Genomic DNA, 13,608 nt, shown 5'->3' with positions numbered 1-13,608 from the left:
ATTATTTTGGTAGGGTTAGGGTTAGGGTTAGGGTTAGGGTTAGGTTAGGGTTAGGGTTAGGGGTAGGTTTAGGGTTAGGGTTAGGGTTAGGGTTTAGCATATTAAGGCACAGCAACAAAAGTTATTTAGTGCCGAGGCAACTGGAATTAAATGCCATGATCAGTGATGTACCACACTGTCCAAGCCCAGATGATCAAATGGTAGGATTTTAATCTGTGCACATATGGTTAGGATACCAACATGGTAACCACCAAGCCACTGTGGTATCTGCCCCCATTAGTTGGTTGCATCTGGTGACAAGTGGGTGGATACAATGGTCTATTCTACATACCTGAGCCTGCCAGAGGTTAAAAAGTTTAGAACCTTACCTCTAGTTTGGAAAACTGTTCTGCTTTATAGCTGGCCATTTCTGCATTCAGAAGTTTTGTCAGCAGAAACTTTTGGAATTCAGGACCCTGCAATATAAAATTTGGAATGATGCAGCCAGAAGTATTTACTTGTTTTGTTATTTTGGGGCATGCTGGTGTTAAATAAATACAAAGAGATTCAAGAATTTTATTTATATTATCTTTAATGAAAGGGCAATATTTAACAGGAAGTGGTGGCATCATAATTTGGTGGTAGGGTATAAATTTTTGTGCATACAAACAGTTGTAGATAATGTACCAAAGAAATTTTTTCATGACAGTGTATCTGATGTCATTTATATGCTTTGTAGTCCTCTCCCCTGCTTCCATAAATTATTGACTAATACTAACATTGATTCTACCATTCCTTTTGAGGATAAAGGTGGTTGCATTTAGTCAGTAAACATGGGGAAGTGGAAGCAGAAGTTTTGAGAAGACAACCAACACTAGATTGGCTATTTAATATTTTCCAATAGACCAGAATCTGAGACTGAATTCAGAAGGGAAGAAAACTTCACAATTTTGATCCAATGTTCAAATATTTTCAGTTTAAAAATAATAACAAATGAAGGCCAGGCACTGCCTGTCAGACCATTATTAAAGCATTACTGAAAAATGTGTGAAAGGTCAAAGGTTGAACATAAATTGTCTCAGCTTCATAAAGAGGTGAAAAGAAAAGTCAAATGAAAATAATTCAACCAAAACCATGACAGATATTTTTCAATGAGGCAAGAAAGCATGTCACAAATAAAATTAAAAAAATGTAACAGATTGATTCTGCATGTTCTGCATGAATACTGTCACTTATCGTGTCTTCATGGAAACTGAGAGGCTAATAGTTGAACAAGGCAGCAGAATGATACAAGCAGTAGCTCTAAGTCAATATCTGACTCCAAATCTGCTTTCTGCCATTTACAGCCTTTAAAAATGAAATACATCATCTTAAACACATACCTATAACAGAGGCCCAAGTGGGCCTGAATCACTCACCATTTACATAACTGATGACCATTTCACTAAGATGAATTGTCAAGTATTTTAAGTACCTTCCAAACTTTATATCATTTTGACCTACTTTACTATCCTGCTCAAAGTCAAACTTGTTTAAAATCTTGATAACATAAGACATTGTACCAAGTTGGATCAAAACTGGATTAGAAATACAGTTTATACAGTCATTAAAAGCTAGAATTCCTCATGAATGTCTTGAGCCCATGTATAATTAAATAGCTGTGAGATATTGGTCATACAAACCATTATTTTGAAGTTTGCTCCAATCAGCTGAAAAATGTCCTCACAGAGTGGTAAGAAGCTCGGCCAATTCAAAGATCCCCCTCATTAATATGCAAAACTCTTCAAAAATTTGACGACATAAGCATACATTCCAAGTGTGATCAAATTCAGATCTCAAAAATGGCTTCCAGAGTGGTCACAAGCTCAGTCAATCAGATACAAGATCATTCATTACCGAAATCAGATATAAGCCCATATTCCAAGATGATTAAAATCAGATATGAATTTTGGCATCCAGGGTGATAATAAGATTTATCAGTTAGATGCAAAATCACCTCATTAATATCTGTGGATCGTGCTTCTTGTTAAAACTGTCCATATCCCAAGTTTGATGAAACCTGGACCAGCAATATGACCTCTGACCTTATTCAAGTAGCTGCAATCATCTCATTAGTATGAATGGATCTTCTTCATTACTGAATTCCCGTGAGACTGTTATGCTATTAAGTGAACATTCCAAGTTTGATCACAATTACCTCAATAACGTTCATGAATCTTGCTATTTACTGAACACATTCACTTATTATCAAACTTACCCAAGATGTTAATGATGTATGCATATATTCCAAGTCTGATAAAACCTGGATCAGAAATATGGCCTTTGAGTTGCAATGATGTTAATCAGATGTAAAAAGTCTCCTCAATAAGATCTCAATCTGATGATGTAAACCCACATTTATTGACCAGACATAATATGGAGTAGTTACAAGAATTGTTGATGGATGGATGAAAGGTGAAAGGCAATACCATATTGCTTTCAGGGCTTTATGGCAAGGTGAATTAACAATTAGAAATTGTGTACAAGCTCAGCCCATCAAATGTCTGGTATATATATATATACACACACACACACACACATATATATATAGTCACATTTTACAGACCTAAGCGAAATAGTAGCTTTTTGGTGGCAACTGAATGTAAAGTTCCAAAACTGTAAAACCAGCCCAGTGAACTCAACAAGGTATGGCAGTGCTGAAAAGCATTTTCACTTTCCCGACTTTCCTGTTGTTTATTCTCAACATTAAGAATAATCCATCTCAAAAAATGTGTGTATGTACAAATATTGGCGGTGTATTGGAGGTTAACAGCATGTCAACATAATGCATATATACACTGATCAAAGGACAAGTACTAAAAGTTTTAAAGTGTACCAAGTTTGAATGGTTTCACATGGCAGGTCTGGGGCACGAGTTGTGACATCAAAACCTTGCATCCAATAGTTATTTCATCAATTAGTGCATTGATTTTCCAGACTTAGCCACCATAAAATGAAAAACATCAGTGGGACTGGTATAATTTTGAGAACAATGTTTATTTTCTGTGCCATTTTGAGTGAAAGGAGATTGAATTTTTTATGCATATTTTAAAATTTTGTAGAAATTATTCAACTGAGTGTTCTAGATACAATCCTGAACCTTGACATTTGCACCACAAAAACAAATGGCTTCTTTCATATCTAAAGTGCAAATGCTTCAAAAATTTTGGTCAATGTATAGACAGGCATCATTTGCATGTCACAGTGATGTCATCAGGGTATTGTGACAAGCTAGGATCATGTCCTACACTCTACTAGAAAGTATAAACAAATGGGAACGAAAACTGTTAATTTTGTGTTGCAGTTGCCTCCCTCTATCAAGTGAAAACTACACAAAACACTGCCATAACATCTGCTGCCTGAAAAAATAATAGCTTTGCTAAAAGTTAAATCAGCTCATAAACAAGAACAAAAAATCCAAACCAAATTCAAGGAAATGCAGCATATGTCCAACTCTTTGACCCTAAAACCCCAACCACAACTTAGGTTAACCAAACTGTGGTCTGTCAGACTGCAGGCAATTTCAGGGCTAATAAATACATCAAAATAAAAAAATAATACACAACAAATTTTTCAAGAATGATCTTTTAAAATATGAATTTATAATATAATTAGTATGAAAGTCACTTCATAATTTTATTGCAGTTTATAGTGACAGGACATAAAGATGTTGCATTTTTTTCTTTTTTTTAAACTTCCAGCCCTTAAGCTGCTAGCATTGGTATTAAATCTTGAAAGCGTCTTTAAGAAACAGTTGGTGCTTAGTCACACAAGAATGACAAGCTACACAAAGGGATAATCTATGAAAATTCAGCTTCATTTTCAATGTATATCCTGTGTGTTAGAGCTATGTTTAAGTTAGTGAAGATTTCTGTCCAATTCAGTGCCTGGCAGATTCATGGGCAGTTGACCCCAACACTAATTGAAAATACCCGTCTTTCCATTTGCCAGTGTAGGTAGACCATAAAAACAAACAAAAACATACCCACCCCCCATAAAAGCAAATAATCACAATGACAAAACTACCTTTGCAAATATTGTAGGCTGAGGCAGTTTTGGACCGAAAAAGGGGACATCGTCTCTGGCTGTAACCTCTACTTTGTATTTTGTGTGATCGGTATTTGGATCTATAGGTTGAACTACAATGAATGTATGAAGAAAATGAGATGCAATCATGTTTGGAACAAATGGTGTGTTTTCCTCTTGAAAGATGATGGCAACAATATCATTTCCTATGTGCCGTTTCCTCTGTAACTGGAAGAAGAAGAAAAAAAAAAGGCTCAGCAAAAATGTGACATTTCTAAGCAATAGGGCAAATGGCCTTTCAAAAACCAAATAACACAAAATGGTTTATGAAGAATACAACAATTTAGTTTCACCCTTAGTGTGTGAGAATTACAGGATTAGAAAATAGTACTGATAATGAACATTGTGTAATTAAGATAATTCATGACATGCTTATATGTACATAAAAACCTGTTAAGTGATAACATTCAAACCACAAGAAAACTGAAGTCCATTTTCTCTGCTAAACTTTTATCATCAAATGTTTCTGTCTATCAACAATAGTGCTGCTCAACCAGAATATAGACTTCCTCATGAAAATCTTTTTTTATAGGAATTGCTTTGCAAAAGAATAAAATGTTTCAAGGTCAAAAGATAATTAGACTTTAATGGCACATAAAGCAGCTGAATCGGTTGCTACACTATTAAATCCTTTCCAGTAAACACCTGCAAATTTCAACTGCCAATTTAGTGTGACTAAATGTGTGGTAGTTTTTGACTGCAACTGTCCATGGTCTGACTTGATCCAAGTGGATCACGTCTATGTACAGCTAATTGGAGTTTTAATTAAAGAAGTCTACAAGGACTTCTACAAGGACTTCCAAAAGATTATCTTCTGTAAAAGAAATTCAACTTTTCTTGATACACTGTGTTACTTACCTGTGCCATGTTTTATTTAATTTACCAGATTTTATCCCATTTTTATTATTTATTCCTTATATAAGGACAAAACATAAATACATCAATTTTTAATTAAACAAGGGTTTAATAGTCATATGCATAACTTTTGTCCAGAAGCCATTTATCCTCTTTCAGTTACAGTGAGTTTTACCTTTTGCTCTTTCACTCCAAAATCGATAGGCTTTCTCCACTCATGCTCTATGTGCAAACCATACACAAAGTCTGGTTCACGTTTGTTGTTGTTGTTGTAGGGTTTAACGCCATTATTCAGCACAAGATAGGCTATACATGACGGCCAGTATTAATGGTGGAGGAAGAACCCGGGAAATCTCCGGAAAGAACCACCAACCCTCGAGAAGCTACTGGCAAGCTTTCTCACATACCCACAATGGCCGAATCTGAGACTCGAACCTATGCAGAAAGAGGTGAGATGGCAGTGATCCGTAATGGAGAGCGCTTTAGACCACTCGGCCACTCCGGGCCCCTGGTCCAGATTTGTGATGGAGAACCAACGTTATTGTGTGGAAACCATTTTTTCTTCTTTCAGTCAAAGTGACCTTGATGTGTGACCTTTGACCCAAAATCAATAGCCTTCTTCCATTCCTCAAATGCAAGCCATAGACAAAGTTTGATTCAAGTATGTGATTTAAACTGACGTTATTTTATGGAAAACATTTTTGCACTTTCAGTAACAGTGATTTTGACCTTTGATTGTTGGAGCCTCTTTCTTACCAAAGTGCAAATGCAATACTTGGTAACTGCAGATGGTAGAGAACTTGAGTTACTGTATGGAAACCATTTTCTTCTTTCAGTCACAGTGACCTTGGCATTCAAAGTCTTAAAGCCAGAAACTAATCAGGCCTTTTCTTACCCTAAACACGTCATCTGCAAAGTTCAGTTACTACAGATGATGGACAAATCGAGTTAATATACGAGAACACAATTAGTAACAGATGGATGGGCAGACAATATCATTAACATTAAATGCTCTGCCGTATGTTTTATTCAGTTCGAATGCTCTATATTTCCTCAAATAAATTCAAGGAGTTTCAGGCATAGTTCAACAAGTTTTTCAACAAATTCAAAACTTTTCATGGAAAAAGAACTTTTTATAAACTGGAGGAATTTCCAAGGCAACCAATTAAAATTCAAGATTTGTAAAGGTTGTATGAAGCCTTGTACAACTTAAAATTTTTATTTTTTGTTCAATTTACCTGACATTTTAACTTTAGACTGAAATATCCAGTGCCAATCAGGTGGATTTAAAAAAAGAAGAAATGTTGCTTTTAAAATTTCTTTACATTAATGAGTAGGGAGAGGCTTTTCCATTCATTTGAGATGTCTACTAAAAGCCTTGCCATGCAATACCTGTTGTGGGTCCCCTTCTGTATGTGGAAGCAAAGTAGATACATGGAACATAATCTCCTTATTCTGAAACTCTGTGAATATGGACTCTGAACCTGTTTGCCCATGTAATATGTCTAAACCTCCCCTGTACCTGCAAAATGGCAAAGTAAAATAGACAAATCTAACACACCTGAAAATATAATAAAATTGAAATACAAATAAACCTGTACAAGCAGTCAGCCCCATGTTAACGGTTTCGCTTTCAAAGATCTACTTTATACCAGAACCAACTTGGTTTGCTTTATTAATGCCCTTTATATAGTGGTAACCTGCTCAATGTGGTCAGTTATATATATATATATACACATACACACATATGGTCTTACCATATTTACCCAATGACAAATCCATGTTTTTTTTTATTCCCCCTCCCCCCATTTTATAATGGAACCAATATGGTATACAAGCATGCTTCCTATACGTTATGGTTGGGTAAGTTTAAAATGCATACATTTATTGGCATAAATAATTTCACAAGTTTTTGTCATCAAATATGTGAGTTCAGAATTGGTTTGATTGAGATAAAAATAATAAAACATTATGAACAAACATATGAAATGTTATATCTAGTTATATTTACTATGAATTATAAATACTGATTCAGTTTTCATTTACTATTACACTCATTCTATAATTCCTCTCTTTGGTTGCTAGGCTGCTATGTTTGTTAATCCTTTATATAAAAGCAATCTGTCTATAAAGTCTAGAGGCTTTCCAAACTATGCTCCAAGCCCTGCTCAGACTCACTGAAGTGTGAAAATTTTGGATAAATGTATTAAAATTAAGGAATTGTATAGAATTATTATGCTAAGTAAAAATAAGATAAATCAGAAATTTAAACTAAATTAAAACAAAAGATTTACAGTCTTTGTGACAATTTTTCAGTTATATTGCTTTGATGTCTGCAGTGTGGCAGTTTATAGTGATGTCTAGCACTGGGGCATCATGCTGCAGACATGTAGCATCATGTCCCACCCAGTCACATTATCCTGACACCAGGCCAACCAGTCCTAACACTAACCTCTTAATGCCGAGTGCCTAGCAAGGCAGCTGTTAATACCATTTTTATAAGTCTCTGGCATGACTCAGCCAGGGTTTGAACCCGCAATCTCCTGGATCTGAGGCAGATGATCTAACCACGAGGCCACCAGAGTGGTCGGATCTTACTATGAAGTTAGCTACATTACTTACTTTGTTGACAAGACAGACGTGTCAGACACTTCACCTTATACAGACAAATAGCATTACTTTTGGTGTTAACAGTGTGTAAATACACATTCCTTCATAGCTGAAACAATCTATATCACAGCAGCAAGTGGAGCCCTTTGTTTTTTGAATCCTATCCATATGACAAAGAAAAAAAATGAAAACAAAAAAAATGAAAAGTGTTTTGTAGTTTGTTTACAATGTTATTTGTAATGGACTACAAATTTGTGAAATTGAAACATACTTATTCATCAGCACACAATTCCGATATAAAAGTTGCAAAGGCACAATATCAGACTGGATACAGACCATTGTGAGAAAGTCTGGTATTGATACATCTGTGTTTCAGGCTCAAAGCACAAGGGCTGTATCTCTTTCTGCAGCTTAGTGATCACATGTCCATCCATGGTATTTCCAACCTGACAAGACAATGAGGCTTCCATTTCTTGTGCTCTCAAGACCAATCAGTCATGTGACCAATCTCATCTCATGTGATCACTAAGGCACTTATGGGGTTCATGAAATTACATTCAAACATCAACATGGAAAGTCTAGTTTATCAATTTTACTAGTGGACTCCAAATATATTCATGTGCAAGCACTACAGGTATGAAATGACAAGTTATTTCACTTACCCCTTGAAATTTTTCAATTGTACTTTTTCCCCTAATACATTCAGGAATTCTTCCAAGGCGTTACTATGTGAGACATTTCCAAACAATTCCTCTTCCTTTGTCTGTAAATTAAAACACTATCAAGCGTTTTTTGCAACATTTAAATTGTGTAAAAAAAAGAATATCAATTCCTTCCTTCACTTAATTTACTTGGTTTAGTAAAGAACTAAAAAAGTATCATTTACTTATTAACAGGGAGGTTTTAATTTTTCATTTTTGTGTTTGTTTTTCTCAGTTGTTAACAATGATTACCTGTTGAAAAAGAAGCATTCCAACTGTGTTGATACGCTGTACATCTTTTTCAAGCAGCTCTAACCAAAGGTACATTTGGAATTGGAGGGGAAGAGGGTTGGGGTTTGATTTTCTTTTTCAAGCGAATACATCAAAATGTTATTTTTCTTACATTTTATGAACACATCTAGGTAATCATCTTGTATATAAGTTCTAAATATACTTTTCAAAAATCTGCCAAAGAGAAACAAAAATGACAGGTAATTTTAATTTTGTACTATTAGTCTTCTGATTTTCTTACCTGACCAAATGTTTGGTAAATTATACCAAATTTGAATTGATTGGTTAATCTATGTTCATCAAACTGCACTATCATCCTTGATCCCTTTGTTGTTAACACCGGATTGAATCTATCCACCGTTATTTCATCATTCATCAACTGAAAAGAAAATTGGTATTTGTTATAAAAAAATAAACACCTAAACAGGCAAAAAATGTATGGGTAAAGTATGGCCATTTTTTAAATCAGGCAAAAAATGTATGGGTAAAGTATGGCCATTTTTCAAATCAGACAAAAAATGTACGGGTAAAGTATGGCCATTTTTCAAATCAGACAAAAAATGTACGGGTAAAGTATGGCCATTTTTCAAATCAGACAAAAAATGTATGGGCAAAGTATGGCCATTTTTGAAATCAGGCAAAAAATGTATGGGTAAAGTATGGCCATTTTTCAAATCAGACAAAAAATGTACGGGTAAAGTATAGCCATTTTTTAAATCAGGCAGAAACATTGAACAGAATCATATGAGTGACTTACCTTTGCAACAATTTTTTTCTCCCAGAAATAAACAGGTTCCACACTGCAGCAGTCAATCTATCTTAGACAAGGTTGACTTGTTGCCTCTACCACTCATGAAGAACAATAAATAAATAGACCTGGCTGCCAAGGCATATTCATGATATCAGAGTACAATAAATAAATAGACCTGGCTGCCAAGGCATATTCATGATATCGGAGTACTATAAATAAATAGACCTGGCTGCCAAGGTGTATTCATGATATCAGAGTACAATAAATAAATAGATCTGGCTGCCAAGGCATATTCATGATATCGGAGTACAATAAATAAATAGACCTGGCTGCCAAGGCATATTCATGATATCAGAGTTCAATAAATAAATAGACCTGTCTGCCAAGGCATATTCATGATATTGGAGTACAAGAAATAGATGGACCTGGATGCCAAGGAATATTCATGATATCGGAGTACAAGAAATAAATAGACCTGGCTGCAAAGGCATATCCATGATATCAGAGTACTATAAATAAATAGACCTGTCTGCCAAGGCATATTCATGATATTGGAGTACAAGAAATAGATGGACCTGGATGCCAAGGAATATTCATGATATCGGAGTACAAGAAATAAATAGACCTGGCTGCAAAGGCATATTCATGATATCGGAGTACAAGAAATAGATGGACCTGGATGCCAAGGAATATTCATGATATCGGAGTACAAGAAATAAATAGACCTGGCTGCAAAGGCATATTCATGACACCAGAGTACAACATGTTCCATTAAAGGCAGACCTGAGATTCCCATTATAAATTATTAAGTATCATGATTTGTGCAACATCTGAAGATTTAACTCTCTGTGATAACAGTCATGAGATATTAAAGTTTAATGTACATGCCAAACTATTATTCCTCCAAGTCCAGGTACAGCTTCAGCTGTTTTCATGCTTCAAGCCCTTGTGACGTCACTGTAGGAACCATAATCACTATTGTCAAGTGAGACATTTTGCTGTATTATTTTAAATATTGTTTTTTTGTGTACATTATTCTGCATGGAAAGTAGGCATCATTGGTGGATGAAGCAAAGTATTTCCTCACCATCACAAGCTATTTTGTTATCAGATAAATGAAAATGGAATGTATCAAATCACTGAATTCTCTTATAATGTGTGTGTACATGTGTGTCTATGTGTGTGAGAGAAAGGTCATATTTGCTGTTGCTGACTCGTCACTGATGACATGTTCATTTCTACTCGTATATATTCACAATACACGCAGATTCCCTTCACACCCCCCTCACGTTATTTACACAGTGCCGTATAAAATATGCAGCTGCTATTTTTATGACAAAATTCATTCAGTAAGAGACAGTTCTCTTCATAAGCAAGTCTTGTTAAAACCCGATTGTCCTTGCAAGAATGTCTGGATGAAGCAGACACATTAATATTAAAAGTCCCATTGTTGGCAAAGATGTTTTAACTAGAGTAAAAGTCATACAGGTAATGTAGGCATTCAGAAACAACTATTTCAGTAATGGGTGTCCTTTTTTAGAATTTGATTGCTCATACCTTTAAATGAGTTATTAACTTTATCTGGATCCTCGTACATATACATTCCTTTGAAATGTCATTATTTACATGCCCCGAAAAATACTTACTGCAAATTCAATGCTAAATGTGGACATTTTGGATGAGGTTAACCTAAAGGTGTGATCCAGTATAAACCATCTAAAGTCAACTGAAAACACCAATTACTAAATCCACACATCATTGCAGGGTAGGACAGGCAATATTACTTTCACCCACTACGCTCTATTGAAATCGCTGAAAATTTTAGAGCTATGGGGCCCTCCAAATCAGATGAGATCAGAGAGAGAGAGAGAGAGAGAGACAGAAACAGAGAGAGGAAGACAGAGAGTTTAGTCATTTCAGCAATTATATTTGATTCATATAATGCATAGTATGACACAGGATCCAAAATTATAATGTCTAATTAATAAACTTCCATTGTTAATTAATTGCTGGGCTACAAGTGGTGCTATTAAATACTACACTCCATGTCAGATGGCTTCATGTAATATGGATGACATCTAAAAACAAATGTATTGAATACAGAAGACTCTTTTAAATGATTGTCTTTATTATCCAAAATATATAATTAACATAAAGATGAATGATTCTTTATTTTGCATCTGGCTATTTCTACTGTGCAAAGGATTTGCACAACTTTCTTGTGAAGAAAATGATTAATAAGCATATTTTCCTTTATGTCAAAATTCTAGTTTGAATTTCACATGTAAGTGCTAAACATAAACATAATGAGCTTTTAAATTAAAATTAAAATAGGTGCAAAAGGTATTCAACAATACTTAATGGCAATAAACACTATTTAAGCAAAGATGGAAAAAAAGCAAGTTTCAAAGATACTAAGGTTGACCATTATGCATACTGAGCACAGTTCATCCACCGGCTTCACTAGTGCCCATCAGGACATGTACAAAAATTAAATTGGCTGTTTCCATAGCAACTTAGCTGGAATTAAATAGTTATATCACCTGATCCAGGGAATAAATGTGTCAAGTGTCTGTAGTGCACACATCTAGCAAATTCATATTCCTGATTGTAGTGTACAGCATCCAGGTTTAAATTTAAAACTCCATTAATTACTTCCAAGAAAGAACTGAAAAGCAAAGAACCTCTCCAACATGTTCAAGAAGAATGGATATTAAGAGCTAATTTGAAGAAAAGCTTGCAGCCCATTGAAAAAATAGGGATAAGTATGGTTACCTCTACGTGTGTGTTTGTGTGTGTGTCTGTGTGTACGTATGTATCATTTACAATTCTTAAACTATATGTTATTATCATGGAGAGTTACCTTTGCTATCTTCACTGGGTTCAGACTATCACCAACTACAGTGATTGGAAAAACAGCGTGCCTTGTACAAAATTTGGTTCTGAAAGAAAAGAAGCATTTTTCAGTTGTTTGTTGTTGTTGTTGTTGTTGTAGGGTTTAAAGCCATTTTTCAGCACAAGATAGGCTATACATGGCGCCCAGTATTAATGATGGAGGAAAAACCCAGGAAAACCCCGGAAAGAACCACCGACCCACGAGAAGCTACTGGCAAGCTTTCTCGCATACTATTTTTCAGTGTTGAGTCTATTCTTATTTCCTTCATCTTGATCTTGGGAAGTGCTCAGACATGCGTCGGAGTCCAACAATGCTAGCTAATAAAAAAAAATCTTTTATTTCTCCAAGAGCAATTGTCATCCAGTTGGAAATATATGTATATACATTTCCAAATGCATTGCAATTGCTTTTGGAAATAAAAAGATAAATGTTGATTATCTTCCCTTGGATTTATGGACTTAATTATTTTACTTACCCTATTAATATGCAATAAATGAACATATATGTTAGAAAATGTAAACAAATGAAATTTGTCTATATTCTTAACCTATAAACCAAACTAAATCACAAGAGTTTCCTACACTGAGTAACAATTTATATGAGTCGTAACTATGGTTATCACTAATTTTTTCAGTGAAATTATTAATAAATTGCGAAAAATGGAAATTCACCTGGATTTTGTCCTGCTTTTTATTCAATGATCGACCCAATACGGATCATTGAGGACACCAAGAAAAATTAATGCCATCACTACAAGAGAAGCCTGTTATTTATTTGTACAGAAACGGCATACAAAAAAGTATGCAAATTCAACATTGAGTTCTATCTAGGGAAATTATGTACAGCCGTCCTTCACTTACTGTAGGTCGTTTAAACACTGCGATTCTGGCCTGCACCCTGGATGAAGCTGCACATGTCTGATCTAGAGTGTGGATATATGTAACATATAAAGCTAAAGGGACACACATAATGCCAATGTGATCAGTGTTTCAAGCTTCAAAAAAAGTGATGACTGATTTCATTTCTTTAAAGGCTCTTTATTAACCCTGATCTCAAAAAGTTATCCCACAAAGTTTCACTAATGACACAAGAAAATCTAATTTGTGAGATGACAGAATACTAATATTTAATATTTCAAACCAAAAGAAAAAAAGAGTTAAATGAGAATTTTTACTTGTTTAAAAACAAAATTTGGGAAACATATTTCAAGTTGACTTTTTTGTGATCTTGATATTTGATCTACTGACCACAAAATGAATAGGTATTTTCAGCATCTCATATGCAAACCATGCAAAATGAGTTCTTGGTGAATTAAAAGCTTTTTGTTTCACAGATACAGTTTATTATGTAGAAGTGACTTCCTGACTTTGCAGTGAACTTAAAATTCCTGAACTGACACT

At 34.8% G+C, this 13,608-nt stretch overlaps 1 protein-coding gene across 10 annotated transcripts in view; it reads right to left on the bottom strand.

The window, feature by feature from the left end:
• Positions 1 to 13,608, bottom strand: part of LOC149782047 (rap1 GTPase-activating protein 1-like) — a 435,320-nt gene that overhangs the window by 23,403 nt on the left and 398,309 nt on the right. For all 10 annotated transcript variants that reach the window (XM_089933464.1, XM_089933461.1, XM_089933463.1 and 7 more), the window contains 6 exons: positions 12,176 to 12,254; positions 8,803 to 8,940; positions 8,232 to 8,332; positions 6,352 to 6,481; positions 4,045 to 4,272; positions 369 to 455 (listed from right to left, as the gene is read on the bottom strand). In XM_089933464.1, coding sequence (XP_089789590.1) covers positions 369 to 455; positions 4,045 to 4,272; positions 6,352 to 6,481; positions 8,232 to 8,332; positions 8,803 to 8,940; positions 12,176 to 12,254 — 763 coding nt within the window. The remainder of the gene's footprint in view (positions 1 to 368; positions 456 to 4,044; positions 4,273 to 6,351; positions 6,482 to 8,231; positions 8,333 to 8,802; positions 8,941 to 12,175; positions 12,255 to 13,608) is intronic.

The sequence above is a fragment of the Sinohyriopsis cumingii genome, chromosome 15, assembly GCF_028554795.1.
Source record: "Sinohyriopsis cumingii isolate HCF-2022 chromosome 15, ASM2855479v2, whole genome shotgun sequence".
NCBI classification, from domain to species: domain Eukaryota; kingdom Metazoa; phylum Mollusca; class Bivalvia; order Unionida; family Unionidae; genus Sinohyriopsis; species Sinohyriopsis cumingii.
Note: the sequence above shows the minus strand (reverse complement) of the source record. Positions and strands in the feature narration are given on the sequence as shown.